The 16,840-nt window shown below is 40.5% G+C and overlaps 2 protein-coding genes across 3 annotated transcripts; one reads left to right on the top strand and one right to left on the bottom strand.

Annotated features, from left to right (window-relative positions):
• The first annotated feature begins 2,906 nt into the window (after window positions 1-2,906).
• pop7 (POP7 homolog, ribonuclease P/MRP subunit) lies at window positions 2,907-4,948 on the top strand. Its single transcript, XM_068308833.1, has 2 exons — window positions 2,907-3,290; window positions 4,017-4,948. Exons 1-2 carry the CDS (start codon window positions 3,191-3,193, stop codon window positions 4,499-4,501), a joined length of 585 nt encoding a protein of 194 aa, XP_068164934.1. The 5' UTR covers window positions 2,907-3,190; the 3' UTR covers window positions 4,502-4,948.
• A 100-nt stretch (window positions 4,949-5,048) lies between these two features.
• epoa (erythropoietin a) lies at window positions 5,049-16,737 on the bottom strand. Of its 2 annotated transcripts, none has more exons than XM_068307996.1 (5): window positions 16,251-16,737; window positions 8,433-8,563; window positions 8,196-8,282; window positions 7,539-7,703; window positions 5,049-6,607 (listed from the first exon to the last, which is right to left on the bottom strand). In XM_068307996.1, the coding sequence occupies exons 1-5, from the start codon at window positions 16,270-16,272 to the stop codon at window positions 6,455-6,457; spliced, it is 558 nt and encodes a 185-aa protein (XP_068164097.1). In that variant the 5' UTR covers window positions 16,273-16,737; the 3' UTR covers window positions 5,049-6,454. The 2 variants fall into 2 exon arrangements, with proteins under 2 accessions (XP_068164097.1, XP_068164096.1); XM_068307995.1 differs by having other exon boundaries at window positions 16,624-16,702.
• Window positions 16,738-16,840: the final 103 nt, after the last annotated feature.

Raw genomic sequence — 16,840 nt, 5'->3', positions numbered from 1 at the left:
ATTCATCTCTACTGCAGCGGAGCTACCATGCTAATTTTAGCATTTGCTGTGATCGCACAAGAAAGACCAGGTACACTTTCGCTGTTACAGCTTTAACACACTTTTTTTTTCTTAATATATCCAGGTTCCTTCCTGATGGATCTGCTACCTGATATAAGTGACTTCATTTTATGGAAGCATGTCAGCTGCTGGTAAATGGCTGCTTCAGTTGGCGAGCTGATATAACGACAGTGTAGAGGACTGACTCAGTCATGTCAGCTCACATGTAGCAGTGTTTACATGTAGCCACTTGATCACATGTAGGACACACATGAGGGCTTTGATACCTTTATATGCCTCATAAGAGTTTTAAGATCGCACAGGTGGTACACGTTACATCATGGTGACACAGGAAGTGATGTAGCATTGAAGAGTCTCACGTTCTAAATGGTGATAATTGTTTCTGATCAATGCCACTGACTCTGAGTGGATGGATTTGGAAACACACCTAGCCTCATTCGTTGTAAAGTCCCTCACTACAGCCTTGCAGATGACTCCATTATCACCAAGGTTACTGAGAGATCGTGTGTCGGGTCGGCGGTGAGTGGCGATTGATACAAACGCAGTCAAACAGGAACTGACGTCAATGTTCAGCCTGGTCTTCTTTGCAAAGTTGCACCTGTTGTCTTGTTTTATCATTACTTGTTGAGTTCAAAACCCGAGACTTGAGAAGAAGAAGATGTTAAATAAAGGAATTATTAAAAAGAAAAAAAAAACAGTATAGTAAAAATATAAATACATGAGGTGATGATATTTCTGTTTACTTTAGAAGTTATTATACACTGTATGCTGTGATTCTGATCTGGGAAACATTAAAGACATTCATAGCCCGTCTCATTTTCTCTCTTTATTAAGTCAGTTAATGTACATACATGCTCCCAACACCACATTAATTAATATTTTGTATAAACACATGAAATCAAATATTTTGCAGAAGCAAAGAAAGGAAATAATACAAATATTTTCTAAGGAAAATGGACTGGTTGTATTGGCATTTAGACTGAATTGTTGTTCTATATATTGCTCTCAAATCACTTTTCTCCAACATGTAGTTTTTCTGTTCTTAAATTCTTCCTAGAAACACATCTCCCTACAGACCGCTTCCTCATGATGAGTCTCATGTCTGGACATTAACATTAGTCTCCCTAGAGATAAAAGAAACAGCTGATTCATGCTTACATCATTTTGATCTGCTGATGGATGTACTTATCATATTTATCAGTATGTCCTAGAACAGCACAGCCTGTTTAACATTCCATGTTGGAGAGTGTCATGTGACATCACAGAAGCCTGGTCCAGAAAAAAGTCTGTTCAGTGGCAGAACTCCAGGTTATGCAGCAGTTTGGTTCTGGAAAAGCTATTTTTATCTGTTTGTGATTGAGAGGAAAGACATTTATTCACATAAACTCATATTTAGCAGCTGTGTCTACTGTGATCTGACACCTCAAATTTGAAGAAGGTTGAAACATTTGTTGTTATCGTTGTTGTTTTTCTGCCTCTTACTTACTTTTCTAGAACTAAATGTTAGTTGAAGGTAGAATTATATATTGATAGAAGGATGCTGAGTTTTGAACTGCCAGGCAGGAGGCCTAGAGGAAGACCAAAGAGGAGGTTTATGGATGTAGTGAAAGAGGACATGAAGGTAGTTGGTGTGAGGGAAGAGGATACAGAAGACAGGGTTAGATGGAGGCAACTGATTTGCTGTGGCGACCCCTGAAGGGAAAAGCTGAAAGGAGAAGAAGAGGATTTACTTTTCTAGAAATAGAAGGATTTTAATCCATTTCCAGCATGCTTCTTCAAAGCATGTGGTGTATGTGTATTTAAGCCTGTATGTGTGTTAAATACTGTACGTATCAAGTGTAAAACTAACTAATCTGAATCTTAAACAGTCCTACAACCCATACAAGGCAGGTTTTCTTTTGCCAAACAAAGACTGCAGCCGTACTGAAGTTTGGTTATGCTTCAAAAACAACTTGATTTCATGAAAGGAGATTTTTTTTTTTAAAGTTAAAACTTTCATTCACCTGACCTTGAAGAAAATGCAGTGATTTTTCTGTATGAGACTTTTGTTGACAGTCGCTGACCAAGTGTTTTAGGTTGAACTACAGGTGAAGAACAGGTTAGTTTTTGTTTTGTTTTTTAATTTAAGTCAAAAGATTGAAAAGCATTAGAGTCAGGATGGACATGGTCACAGGTCATGAACTAAAGCTCTCACCATGATCAATTCAGTCTGACCAGTACGACACCTGAAGTCTTCATGAGTTCTGGGTTCACAAAGTTGTCCCACTTCTAACAGCAAGAGAGTCGGTCTAGTTGTATGATTATTCAACTACTTCAGGGATTTTCTTGAAACTTGCTGGAAGGGATAGGCCATGTGGGAAGACCTCATATTCTGGAGCAGATATAGTCAAAGATGAAGATGGAAAATAACTATAGAGCAATTGGCAAATATTGTATGCATAACTAAACCTGTAACTACACACTATATCTTCTCATACGACATATTTAGAATTGTAAATATTCCTTTGCTTAGATGTACCGTAAGGAACTTGCAGTTTGCAGAAACACCAGCAAACAGCGACATTTCTCCTCATGTCTTAAACCTGTGGAGGCGATGTTTGTCAGAGGTAAAGGTTATTGTGTGTGTGTGTGTGTGTGTGTGTGTGTGTGTGTGTGTGTGTGTGTGTGTGTGTGTGTGTGTGTGTGTGTGTGTGTGTGTGTGTGTGTGTGTGTGTGTGTGTGTGTGTGTGCTGAACAAAAAATTTTCATGAGATGGACTCAATTTTCTCCAGACACAAAATAACGTGTATATGTATGTAGGTATATGTATTTATTTATTTAGGAAAAATGCATAATTAATGTCCTACAGATGTATTTAAAGTATCCCATCACCCTGATGCGTTTAAGTGTGTGGAGACGTGGTAATTTTTTTTTTGGGCTTTTTTTTTTTTTAAATTGGGCTACCATTTATTTCCAAACTTTATTCTTAGGAGTCAGAATCATTTTGAAAATGTGTCCCTAGTCATCTTCAATGCAACTTGATTTCAATGAAATATGAAACATTCAGAAACTTCTGTTTTGTTTTGTTTTTTTACACAGGTCCAAACCTGTGTAAAAAAACAAACAAACTGTGGGATATCCTAATTTACCGATGTCTTTGAACGCAGCACGACACCGTTTATCACATTCTACTTCCGGGTCGTACAGCGATGTGATGAGGCAAATTGTTTTCTTGGATTTACATTCTGAAGGTAAATGTCTTTGGAGTTAAAAAAAAAAAAAAAAAAAAAGTTTCTTAAATTATTGACGTTTATCAGACAGTCGACCCCGTGTTGTTGGAGACAGCAGCCTTAGCTAGCTGTGGTGCTTGACTAGCATTGTAATGTCAGCTCCCATGACATTCCGCTTCCCCGGGTCGAGTCTGGTTTCACGGTTTGTTTGCTTTTTTTGCATGATGTAAACTTTTGACTTCTGGAAGCTACTCAACACTTAGATCACAAATACATAACCAGCTTCTGGTTGACAAGCCTAACAGAGTGGTGTTTGTTTAAGGTTTGACAAGAAGACCGTAGTTAAAACTCGGGCTAACGTAGCTAACGTTAGCCTGATGTCCAAACGTCACTGTCGGAGGTAGAAGTCCGTGAAGTTGTTGGTGGTGTCGTCTTATATATCTGTATTTGGTGTGTGTGTGTGTGTGTGTGTGTGTGTGTGTGTGTGTGTGTGTGTGTGTGTGTGTGTGTGTGCGCGCGAGAAATATCACATTCTAATTGGTAAAATTATAGTGAGATTTCTTTATTTTTGTTTGTGTATTTTGTGTTCTTGTTAAGTTCAGTCAAATTATCAGCCAGTTTGCACATGTGGACAAATGTTAGTGGGAGATCTTTGGAGATCATCACTCTAGTAACTTTCTTTTATTGCTGATGCATCATCTGATCAACCTTTGTCAACTAATTTGCAGCATCCTCTTTGGTCCCTAGCTGTTGAGAGCACATATCCACAGAGAAACATGACAGAACCACGCAATCCAGGTATATCTTCCGCCCCTCAGACAACCCCAGTGCGCACTGATTCCACCTCTTCGGTGGTAGAGATGGATCCTGTGGAATACACCCTTAGAAAGCGCCTCCCACGGAAGCTCCCAAAGAGAAGGAATGACGTGTACGTCAACATGAAGACAGATTTCAGGGCTCAGCTTGCACGCTGTCAGAAGCTGCTGGAAGGTGGAAGTCATAGGGAGATCTGTGTCCACGGCTTGGGCCTGGCCATCAACAGGGCGATCAACATTGCCCTTCAGCTACAGGCAAGCAGCCACGGGGTACTACAGCTGGCAGCCAACACGTCCACAGTGGAGCTTGTAGATGATCTTGAGCCTGAAGATCCTGATGAAGCTGGGGAGCCCATGACGCGCACACGCAACAACTCGGCCATTCATATTAAGGTTTTCTACCCTGATCCTCAGTGAGCAGAAAAAAGGTTTAGAAGTTGTTTTTTGTTGTAAAGTACTATTTATTCCCTCATGAAGCAGTAGTCAGATTGTCTGTGAGATCGAGTGGAGAACCTTGGTTTCACCACTAGTGGACAGCAAAATGGAGCAGACACCATACAGGATGTTGACTCTTATGATCGTCAATGAATGTGTTGAAACAATCTGACTTGGACAAATTCAGTTGACAGAATACATTGTGTGTGTTTTTTGTCATGAGTGCTTGTAATTGCATTGTTCAGTTTTTTGTTTTTATGCATGCCTTAATGCCACATTTGTGACGTGAAATGTTAATGCATGTGTAGATGTGGCTGTGCCAAAAATGTCCATAATTTCGAGGTCTGAGTCCCATGTTTACAGTTACAATTTGTTATTAAAGGTATAACTGAGTCCAATGTTTAAAATTAAACAGGTGTTGTAAATGTCCCCTAGATGTCAGTAGACTTTATTTAAAGTCAAAAGAAACGTTAAGGAGAGGTGTCAAGAATACTTTATATTTAATTTCTTGATGTGAAAAACTGCCAGACTGGCGCGTCATCAATGTCATTAAGGGCAGGGAAGTTTCATGAGTGTTACATTCATTATTACTTGAGATAACTGATAATTACTAAAGCTTGTTAACCCCAATGATGCGACAGAGATCAGAGACATGAATGGACAGACTTCCCCTTGTTGTTTCCACGGTCCTTTCTTTATCCAGGAATAATATTTTGTATTTAAATAGCAAACTATACAGTGAGACAAAACAACACAAATAACAGGAAAGAAAACATGTTGCATGTAGTGTGCAAACATCCCTAAAAACTCACATTTGCACGACAGGATTTAAAAATGCGGAAATAAACAAAAAGAACTCTTGAATGAATGTCCAAGTGTTCGACACTAGTTAAGAGAAAACCGTGAGTTCCCAGGTCTAAGTGACTGCCTGTAATTTGCTGACGAATGATAGAGGGAATGTTATCAGATTTTAGAGGAGTATTTCTGTTTCCAGGATCATGTGATGTTGATTGTAAAAGCCAAAATGATTTTCCCAGGCTGACTAGATGAATGTCAGTAGAAAAACACAGATGACAAACATTGAACCTTCACATAAACTTCCACCCCTCCATCATCGTCTTGCTACTGTGAATGACTAAGTCTTCCATTTGTTAATCAGAAGTAGCATGCAATGTGAAACTAATAGTGAGGTACGAATAAAAAAGTGAAGAATCCATATTTGTGCTTCAGTATTACACAAAGAAAATGAGGCAACAGTATACCATTTTAAACTTTAAAGTTCCAAAACTAAAAAATGCAAATACTGCAGTAGAAAATCTGTATAAATAGTATTGAAACAACACTTAAAAATATATTAATATATCCATTGCAAACAATCAGACTACAGCAGTGAGGCATAGTGACGTAAGATGTGAAAGGCTTGTGTCGTGTTTGTGTTGGTGATGGAAACAGATTCTGTGACAACTTCATAGTCCAAATGTTTCCTGGTGCAATCAATACTTTCTGGGAGTTTCCCTGCATAATTTACTGTAAAGAGGTGAGTGAAGGGTCAAAGTCACTGCAAACAGACACACATTCTCAATATATATGAACTTAAACTTGCAGTTTTAACTTTCTCACACAAGTAAATCCCTACACAAAGTGCAAAAGAGTGCTAGTAGAACAGCTATTGGAGCAGTGCTTCCCATAAACCTCAGAATGTGCTTCACCACGTCCATGGTTCACATCTACATGCCAAGGTGCAGTCATGTCCAGTCCAGCCAAAGCCTAACTGGATCTTCTTTCTTTTCAGCTTCCTCCCCTTGTGAGGATGGCTGTCATATTTCTCTTCTCACACCACTTACAACAGACAGTGTGCTGGTCAGTGGTATCAAGTCCCTCCTCTCGCCTTTGGAAACACAAATTATCTTTGTCAGGAAGGAAAATGCCAGTTGATCAGCTTACGGCCTGATGACAAGCAGGCGCATCCACGAGGAGGTGGTGCACTTTGCCTCTCAGGAAGCTGAAGTGAACCTGAAGCAAATCTGTTGCAGAGGACACCCTCCATGTTCCTTGTAGTTCTGCTACATTGGCTGGTGGAGTATATTCCTGAAAGTAAATACAGAGAAACATAGGAGGCTTTTGTTGTCATTTTAACAATTGATTATTTTCTGTCTTTTGAAAGAAATCTCAAATTATTAACAACTTAAAATATCCGCATGAACCACAACATAGCAATTTATTGTTGAAACTGGATTTAAAACAAACCTCCTCTTTGTCAACTTTTTTATCTTTCTTCAAAATGAATATTTGTCAGTAACCCATTAATTGTTCCTAGTAGCATAGAAAAAGACTGACATGCCTCATGAACACAATCTAACATGAGATCTGTAAGACCCCAACCAACTTGTGTCTGGTAATTAGAAAAGGTACTTTGCTGCTTTTATTCTGAAGCAACAGAATCTATCTAAATATCTCAATGGACTGACCACTGCACAGAAATCCAAAATCAAAAGCAAATATCCAACCATCTTCCACCGCTTATCTGGAGTCAGGTCACTAGGGCAGCAGCTTCAACAGGTAGGCCCATATTTGGCTGTCCCCGGCCACATCCACCAGCTCTGACTGGGGATCCCAAAGTGTTCCAAGGCCAGTGTTGAGATATAATCCCTCCGCCTGGTCCTCGGTCTGCCCCGAGGTCTCCTCCCAACTGTATGTGCCAGGAACACCTTAGGGAAGTACCCCGGAGGCATCCGCACCAGACGCCCAAACCACCTCAGGAGACTCCTTTAAATGCAGAGGAGCAGCGACTCCACTCTGAGCCCCTCGCGAAAAGCAGTGTTTCTCACCATGTATCTATGGGAGACACCAGCTATCTGCCTGAGAAATACACCTCTTGTATCCACGATCTCGTTCTTTCGGTCATGACCCATCACTCGTGACTATAGGTGAGGCTACGAACCAAGACTGAGCGGTAGATGGAGAGCTTTGCCTCTCGGCTTAGCTCCCTCTTTGTGGCAACAGTGCTGCTGTAACTCACCTGTATGTTGAGGCTACGCAGAACAGCATTGATGGTGAGCAGGTTTCTGATGGTGTTGTCTATGTGGTTGTGCAATGCTACATTGGTGACTGAAGTCTGTAGCAAGTTGAGGGCCTGTTGGAAGAGCCATAATCCAGACTGCACCTCCTGGGCCTGCTCCAATGCCTTGTCAGAGGGAGATGACATATTTGAGCAGCCTCAGAATGAAAGTGAAATCGACCAAAAGACACAGGTCATTAGTTTGCTTAGTTAAAAAGAAAAAAAAAAGACCCTTTACACGCTTAAATCCAGAAACACTTTACTGGTAGTAGGTGACAGTATCATGGAAAGGGCATCATAGAAAGATTGAACTGTTCATAAGTAAAGATAGGATGATGTACACCATGTGAAGCACACAAAGTGTTGTTTTGTTTACCAGTCTCTTCAGGAAGAGGTTGCAGGCTCAACATGGGGACTGCGGAATCTTTAGAGAAACTACAATTTTGGCTCATCTTTTAGATAGGCTGCAGTCACGTGGGCCAAATTTCAAAGTTGTGTGAATTATTGGGGATTGGTCGACATCACAAACTTTTGGTTGGCCTGGTTCACACTATAGACTGCAGCGCAACTGCTTTTGAGTCTGGTTGGAATATTCAACTGCTTTCAATGGTTACTTACAGTTTTCTTTGACCACACATCAGCCTCAACTGCGGTTTGGGGAACGGTGACAGACTCTGACAGTCTACATCCTTCTCGACATGACTTCTGTAAAAACAACATTATTAACAGAGTGTAGTATGCTGTCATTTAATGGTACATAAAGGTTTTTTGTGGGTGATTCCAGGTCTACGTCTGCGCCGCAAGCCTTACATTCCCTTAGATCTCAGTGCATTCATGCATACATTTTCTTCTCACCATTGCAACTACTGCATCTCGTGCTTCCAAAATTAAAGGCTCCAAGACCCTCAGGTCACAGATTGGCCTCAGTGGGGATGGTAGGCCAGGTCGGGTCCACTCCAACACTATCAACAGCAAGGTAAGCAGTCCTGCCATAACAGGTATAGAAAAGGACAATGGCTGAAAGGCTGCTGAACATGAAAAGGATGGAAAAAAGATTTGGGCAGGGAAGTAGTCAATAAGCAACAGCTGAGACCCGTTTGTATTTGACTGTGTTTGAGAACTATGTTTCTTAAGTCATAATAATGTACTGGCAAACCCAAAGAACATGACATTACCAGCATAATGTTCCACTTTCCTTCACAAAAAAAGTTGACTTATTATTCAATAACAATTAAATAATAATCTAATTCTTCCTCTCCTTTTGGCCCTTCCCTTCAGGGGTCGCCACAGTGAATCAACTGCCTCCATCTAACCCTGTCTTCTGCATCCTCTTCTCTCACACGTACTACCTTCATGTCCTCTTTCACTACATCCATAAACCTCTTCTATGGTTTCCTCAAGGCCTCCTGCCTGGCAGTTCAAAACTCAGCATCCTTCTACCTTCTACCACCCCTTCCATCCTCCCTGTACATGCTTCTTCACCTCTTTTCCACACTCTCCATTGCTCTGGACTTGACCAGAGCAATCCTCCACCTTCTTGATCTCTTCTCCCTGTAATGTCACTCTTCCACTTGGGTCCCTCTCATTCACTCACATGTACTCTGTCTTACTGCAGCTAACCTTCATCTTCATTCCTCTCCTTTCCAGGACAAACCTCCACCTCTCTAGCTTCTCCTCCACCTGTTCCCTGCTCTCACTACAGATCACAATGTCATCTGCAAACATCAAAGTCCATGGAGATTCCTGTCTAACCTCGTCTGTCAGCCTGTCCATCACCATAGTGAACAAGAAGGGGCTCAGAGCTGATCCCTGATACAGTCCCACCTCGACCTTGAACTCTTCTGTCACACCTACAGCACACCTCACCACTGTCTTACAGTCCTCATACATGTCCTGCACCTTTCTAACACACTTCTCTGCCACTCCAGACTTCCTCATGCAATACCACTGTTCCTCTCTGGGCACCCTGTCATAAGCTTTCTCCAGATCTACATAAACACAATGCAGCTCCCTCTGGCCTTGTCTGTACTTCTCTATCAACATCCTCAAAGCAAACAATACATCTGTAGTACTCTTTTTTGGCATGAAACCATACTGCTGCTCACAAATGCTCACTTCTGCCCTTAGTCTAGCTTCCATTACTCTTTCCCATAACTTGATTGTATGGCTCATCAGCTTTATTCCTCTGCAGTTGCCACAACTCTGCACATCTCCCTTGTTCTTAAAAATGGGCACCAGCACACTTTTCCTTCATTCATCAGACATGTTCTCACTAGCTAAGATCATGTTACACAACCCAGTCAGACACTCTACTGCCACCTCTCCTAGACACTTCCATACCTCCACAGGTATATCATCTGGACCGAGTGCCTCTTCATCCTCTTCAATGCCCTCCTCTCTTCATTCCGACTAATCTTTGCTACTTCCTGGTCCACAGCAGTCACCTCTTCTAGTCTTTGTTTTCTCTCATTCTCCTCATCCATCAACTCTTCAAAGTACTCTTTCCATCTTCCCATCACACTACTGGCACCTGTCAATACACTTCCATCCCTATACGTAATCACCCTAACCTGCGGCACAAAGATCAGTCTGTCCCTACTTACTGTCTAACCTTCTACCTTCACCTTACGCTGCATCTCCCTGTACATCTGTCTACTCTCCTCAGTCCTCTCAGTGCCCCACTTCTTCTTAGCTAACCTCTTTCTCTGTATACACTCCTGTACCTCCTCATTCCACCACTAAGTCTCCTTATCTACTTTCCTTCCAGATGTCACAACAAGTGCTGTCCTACCTGTCTCCCTGATCACATTAGCTGTAATTGTCCAGTCATCTGGAAGCACCTCCTGACCACCCAGAGCTTGTTGTAAATCCTTCCTAAAAGTCATGCAACATTTCTTCTTTTTCAGCTTCCACCATTTTGTCTTCTGCTTATTCCTCTTCATCTTCCTCACCACCAGAGTCTTATATTATTTTTTAAATTAGATTGTATCTACTTACTTAAAGAAATTATGGTTGTACAGTGCACAGCAATAATGAGTACACCCTCTTTCAAAAGTAACATTTCATACAATATGACAAGGAACATAAAAATACATTTCCAAAATGTTCACAGACTAAGTTAAACACAGGATCTGTTGAGCTTTTGAACTTAAAACTAAGGTTAATAATAAAACTTAAGTTATTTTTATTCCATTTTAGTGAAATTAGTGCGGTGCGGAAATGAGTACACCCCACTGAAGGTCTCTGAGTAAAGCAACCTTTCAGGCTCCCAACGTCGACCTGAACAAACAATGAACTACAGGTGAGTCTAGATACTTATTACACTGTGTTAATTAGGCAGTTGGCTACAAAGGCTGTTACCTAAAGCAAACCGTCCTTTCCCATTTCCTGATGTCAGCAATGGCACCACATGGCAAGGAAATGTCTCTAGATCTGAGAAAGTGGATTATTGCTTTACACAAGAGAGGTGAGGGCTACAAGTAGATCAGTAAAGCCTTACTTATTAGTAAGAACACGGCCCAAAAGTGATCCAAAGATTCAAGAGAGCTGGAACTGCAACAAGTACAGAGACGTACAGGCCGGCTAAGAACATTAACACCCAGGTAGGAGCGTCTTGTGATGAGAAAAATTGAGGAAAATTGGCATGCAAGTGCACAACAGTTGGCTAAGGAGGTAGAGGCCGAAATTAGAGTGACTGTATCACGTGACACAATACACCATACAGTGTAGCGGAATGGCATACATGGGTGTCGTCCCCAAAGGAACTGAAGGCTAAGATGCTTCCATCACTTCGGGCCGTTGGTCGTCGCGCCAGTTTTCAACATGACAATGACCCAAAACACACATCTAAGGCCACTGCTGACTGTCTGAAGAAGAACAGGGTAAGAGTGATTCCATGGCCAAGTATGTCACCTGATCTGAACCCTATAGAGCATCTCTGGGGAATACTGAAGAGGCAGGTTGAGTATCACTCTCCATCCAACATCCAGGCTCTAAAAGAGGTCATCCTTGAAGAATGGAGAAAGATTGGTGTGGCCAAATGTTGTCAACTTGTGCGCTCCATGCCAAGGAGACTTGGGGCTGTCATTGCAAGTAATGGAGGCCATACAGAGTCCTAAATGTATTGGATGTAGTTGTGTTTGTTGTGGGGTGTACTCATTTCTGCACCACACTAATTTTACTAAAACGGAAAAAAAAGAAAAAACTTAAGTTATACTATTAACCTTAGTTTTAAGTTTAAAAGCTCAACAGATCCTGTGTTTAACTTAGTCTGTGAACATTTTAGAAATATATTTTTGTGTTCCTTGTCATATTGTATGAAATGTTACTTTTCAAAGAGGGTGTACTCATTATTGCCGTGCACTGTATATTATTGAAAATCTGACTTTTGTTGAAATTGTGGAGCCTCAACAACAATTTAATAGCTCCTACTACAATTATTACATTTAAACCATCTTAGAGTATTGCCCTGGTAATGGGCAATTTTCATTGTGATCCATTTATTCTGTCACGTTTAAGAGCCATGACTTAAGGACATATTCCTAAGGGAATATGTCTTTAATATGTCCTTAATATGTTCCCACCAATATATAACAACTGAATCTCTGAGATTAGATGTATGAAAAGACCAGTCATCAACCAAATAACAAGCATGCATTCATTTTATTATTCGGTAAAATAACAGACGGACAGTAAAAATAATCCATACATAGTAATTTGACTTATTTTACATGAAAATTGTATGACAAACTCGGAACCAACTGTCTTTTGCACTTCTACCTTTAATCTACCATTCTTCTCTTGTAAAACCAGTCATTTCATATTATTTAACTATAAATACATCTCTTAACTCTTCTAACCGTAAGTGTGGTCCAAGACTTTTACAGGTATGATGAAAATTTTCATTTTAGACTTATTTGTCAATGATTTAATTCCCACCATTCTACACTCCATAGTATTATGAAAAGCCTCAGGAACACTGAGATATTCATGCAAGGGGCAGCATTACAAAAGACTCTAGCATGCAAAGCTTAAGTCAAATAACATTAATAAATCCAGCAGTTTTTCAGACTTTTCTCCCTTTAGAAATCATGGACATCATATCCGCTCTGATAGTATAAGGGTGTATTTGTCCGATGACAAGGTGAGGGCAGCATTAATGTTGAAGGGTTCACACGAGTTTGGGAACAACATCTGCTGCCATCCACACAATGTCTTTTCCTTAGATGTCCTTGCTGAGCAGAAACCTGCTGACATTCTACATATTATGCAAGAATTTCACTTCTACCTTTATATTCAGTGTCCCTTCCATTCACTACCATTATGTGGATGAACTTGCTACTTTAAGGTAAATTGTAAAGCATTACAGCAGGCAAAAAATATTGCTGTATCATGTAGAGTCATCATTACAAAGTAGTATTTGATTTATTTACAGCCACTTTGACTTAATGACAATAGGAAACCATGGGATATTCCAGATTCTAAACAGAAACCTGCATGTCTCATGACAATGCATGAATGTTTTCTTGTTTAAACTTCATTTAGTTGGATCATTTGTGAGCAGTTTACAAATGCAAATGCTACTTTTCAGCTTTTTTTTAAACTTTTTTTCAAGATAGAAATGTATAATTTCCATTGAACACACTCTCTGAACTCTTGGTACATTCTTGGAAAGGACAGTTGTTCTACCATTGCGGATCATGTGGACTTAGGGCCTTATTCTTCTGTGCCACTTGCTGAATGCACTCTTTGACAGTAGCCAGCATTTGTGACGCAGAAGGTTAATAATATAAATTTGCGAAGCTCTTCCCTTGCAGGCAGGTCATGGAGAAAACTACCACAAATTGAGCTGAAGTCTAGAAAGGGATCTGCTATCAGAGATTTTCTAATGCACCATTGAGGGATAATAGAAAGTAATGTCAAGAATTAAAATACCGTGACCAGATTTACAGTGGTCCAAGTTAATAATATAATCAGCTTAACTTCCATGCCCCTTTTCTGCGATGCCAGCATCATGGAGGGAACATCTGACAAATGCAACCTAAGTAGAAACCTTCCATAAACTGCGGTGAGAAATAGTTATGCACAGTCTTACAACTTTGGACATCCACATTTGTTAACTTCTACTGCTGTCACCATAACCACAAGTTACTTGTGAACTTGCATTGTAAAGTCACTTTTATGCTGCAAAATTAATATCCTGTTTCTATTTTGAATATAGTTTTGCTCTGCTGAATCTGTCTTTTGAGCTGCTGTAAACCAGTGAACTCCTCCAACATTTAATATTATTAGTAACATTACTGGAAGTCCCCTTATGACGCAGAGCCAATCCTATAATCCCTCCAGACGTGAACCCAGCAAATAAGAACACATATCAAGACAGAAATGTCACTAGGTGTGTAGTATTCACTTATATTCACTAATGAACACACATTTTCAAGATTGATCCTAGGCAATTATAAAACATTGATATTACACACAAAACATTATAAGTATGGCAGGAAACTCGTGCTGTCTGATTAAGCTGTGGCTCTACATTAATCAGAGACTAATACATTTAATGCTACGCTTTTAAAATAATTCACAACTTTCAATACGGCTCATGGTCTCTTTCAGACCTCTAATGAAACTTGGAAGTCTCCATAAACACTTGGTATATATCTACATTATTGTTTTTCAGTAAAACTTCAAATCAACAATGCGTACGTACCACGTGCACTTCAGACTTACCCATTCATTGAGGTGTCAGAGGTGATGTCTGTGGACACACTAATGACTCTCTTTCACTCACTGTGACATTTGTCTTTTCCTGAAATATGGCCACTTTGCTAAATACAGTAAGCGTGTATGAGCCATCTTGAGATTATCTATGAACCTTTCACCTCAGCCAATGTCTACGTGAGAATGCATCCTCATTAAGTTGTGAGTACACACTTTCTCTCTCTACATTCTCACTAAGGTGGTGGAGCTTCCAGGACCACAGCCAAACTAAAAGTTAACAGCTTTGTCTGCCAATGTCAGCTGCCAAAACCATGTTGCTATTTTAATATCGGAAGCTGTCCACAAGTGGCAGTGCTATGGATAATGAAGAGCTTCACTCCATGTATGTTAATAATGCCTTTGAAAGAAAACCAGGTGTTCACACGATATGTTTTTTGACACATACTACTTAAGATAACCATATCAAACAGGTGCACAAAGCACTCTACAAGTCAAATGTTTGCATGTTCTCTATGTGTCTACGTGTGTTCTCTCCAGGTTCTCTGGCTTCGTCTTACGGAAACATGTAATTTAGGTGGTCATACCAAACTGTTCGTAGGTGTGAGTGTGAGCATTGGTTTTGTCTTATATGTGGCACTGCAATAAGCTGGCGTGTTATCTGGGGTATACTCCGTGTCTCATCTGTAGTCACTTTGGATAGGTTCCAGGAGACTTGTGACTCGCAAAGCGGATAACCGGCTACAGAGGAGCACGATCATCTCGTCTACAAGTAAATGGATGGCTGGTATGGGTGGTTAGACAGCGCAGAGGCTCACCTCAGAGATGAGTCATTCTCCATTAAAAATATGTCAAATGATGACAAATATGTGTTCTTTTCAGCTTGGCTGAAATCTTTGACAGACAGACCTCAGCATTTGGTATCCTTTTGCTCTTCTCCACTGAACTACAGTAAGTATGTGACAACTGTGACAAAAAAAAACTGCAGGTTCAGCCCTCTCGTTGTTAGCCTCAATCTCCACTCTAGCATGCTGTGTCATGCTGGAGTGGAGAACGAACAACCGGTGAATCAGTTTCCCAGAGAGCGAGACAGGAAAACAGAGCACGTTATCTGCTTTGGTTAACACTAACAGGAAATAATACATCTGTAGTGTTAGTGGAAGTCAAACCAGTGGCTATTACAGATTTAGCATCTCATTCAACTTATAATCTTCAAAATGATTGTTTTTTATCATTCTGAATAGTGCCCATTCAACAATTAATCATTGTTCAATGCCCATCATCCGACAGTACTTTGCCTCTCCTCATGTAATCATTCATAAAATTACATTTTTGTAACACTTTGCTAAAATAGTAATTGACAATCCTACGGAGAAATTAGTCTAGTTTAAAAAGTCATTGAGACAGCACGTTCAATATTGATTTTACTTAATAGGAGTAGTGGAGCAACAGGTTCTGCTGGGGTGCTCGAACACCACATGGTCAAACTACATGCATGACCTTTCAACTAGAGCAAATAGTAATAAAGTACTAATTTTTTAGCAATCATATTGAATATATATTGCGTGTTTCATATACCACTGAGGGTGACACTGTGATATTTGATTAATGCCACATAATGTATACCATAAGGTAATTATTGTCCTGGTTTGGCAACGTAACGATATGTCTTCTTAAGCATTAAAATCTATGTTGATGAACTATAGAGAATAAATTCAAGTCGAAGCGTGTAGTTGGGACGGAGAATGTATGGGATGTAGAATATATCAAATCAGAAAGAACCATGCAAAGCAGCCGCATAAGGTCATTAAATACTGTGCACATACACGACCCGGCTATGTGAGCGACATTAAACTGCGTCCACTGACAAAAGTCCAACACCGACCAGAACAGCGCGGCGCACAGTTACGCACAACGGAGCACAACAACCCGAGTAAAATGAAAAGCCGCTCTTACCTCTACTTCTTTTCTGCAACATTCGCAAACAGGTGCGGCATCTTTTAAGAACATTGTGAAACGATTAACACTGGACAGGACTCAACCGGTCGAATCAAAAAAAACTGCAAATAGCAACCAAATGCGCTGCGTGAGTGCGACCCTCGTGTAGGTCCGCATGAAAAGGATCTGCGCTGCAGGTAACTCTTGAGGACTTGACGATAACGTGATAACCCGCAAGGACGAGAACGCGCCTTTTTACGCATGTCGGTGAACGGTTTAAACAGCAACCCATGCAACCAGCCCCTTTTGGCGCAAAGCGTGAAAATAGACTAACTGCTAAAGGCAGCGAAGAGAGGAAAAAAAAAATCATGAAGGCATGTCCAAAACTCACGAGGAAACTCCATCGCGGCATCCGCATAGCCCCTCGCAGGGTCCTCGAGGTTTGTCCCAGAGGTCCGTCTATTGCCCATTAATTGGAAACGAAGCTCTTTTGTGGATCTCCTGCACTTATCCGGTAGGTGTTTCTAAAAACTGATCCCGTTTGATATTTGTATTGATGACTTTGAAAGCAAACTTTTGATTGTTTTAATGACCACGGTCTGCACTAC

Source organism: Antennarius striatus, chromosome 23 (genome assembly GCF_040054535.1).
Source record: "Antennarius striatus isolate MH-2024 chromosome 23, ASM4005453v1, whole genome shotgun sequence".
NCBI lineage: Eukaryota > Metazoa > Chordata > Actinopteri > Lophiiformes > Antennariidae > Antennarius > Antennarius striatus.
Note: the sequence above shows the minus strand (reverse complement) of the source record. Positions and strands in the feature narration are given on the sequence as shown.

Excerpts from the sequence above, each read along its gene's own strand:
- epoa (XM_068307995.1), bottom strand. The coding sequence starts at position 16,702 with ATGGGCAATAGACGGACCTCTGGGACAAACCTCGAGGACCCTGCGAGG. Across the intron at positions 8,564-16,623 it reads TGCCGCGATGGAGTTTCCTC|GACTGCTTACCTTGCTGTTG; the intron begins GTGAGTTTTGGA and ends CTGTTATGGCAG. Across the intron at positions 8,283-8,432 it reads GAGATGCAGTAGTTGCAATG|AAGTCATGTCGAGAAGGATG; the intron begins GTGAGAAGAAAA and ends TTGTTTTTACAG.
- pop7 (XM_068308833.1), top strand. The coding sequence starts at position 3,191 with ATGTCTTTGAACGCAGCACGACACCGTTTATCACATTCTACTTCCGGG. Across the intron at positions 3,291-4,016 it reads CTTGGATTTACATTCTGAAG|CTGTTGAGAGCACATATCCA; the intron begins GTAAATGTCTTT and ends TTTGGTCCCTAG.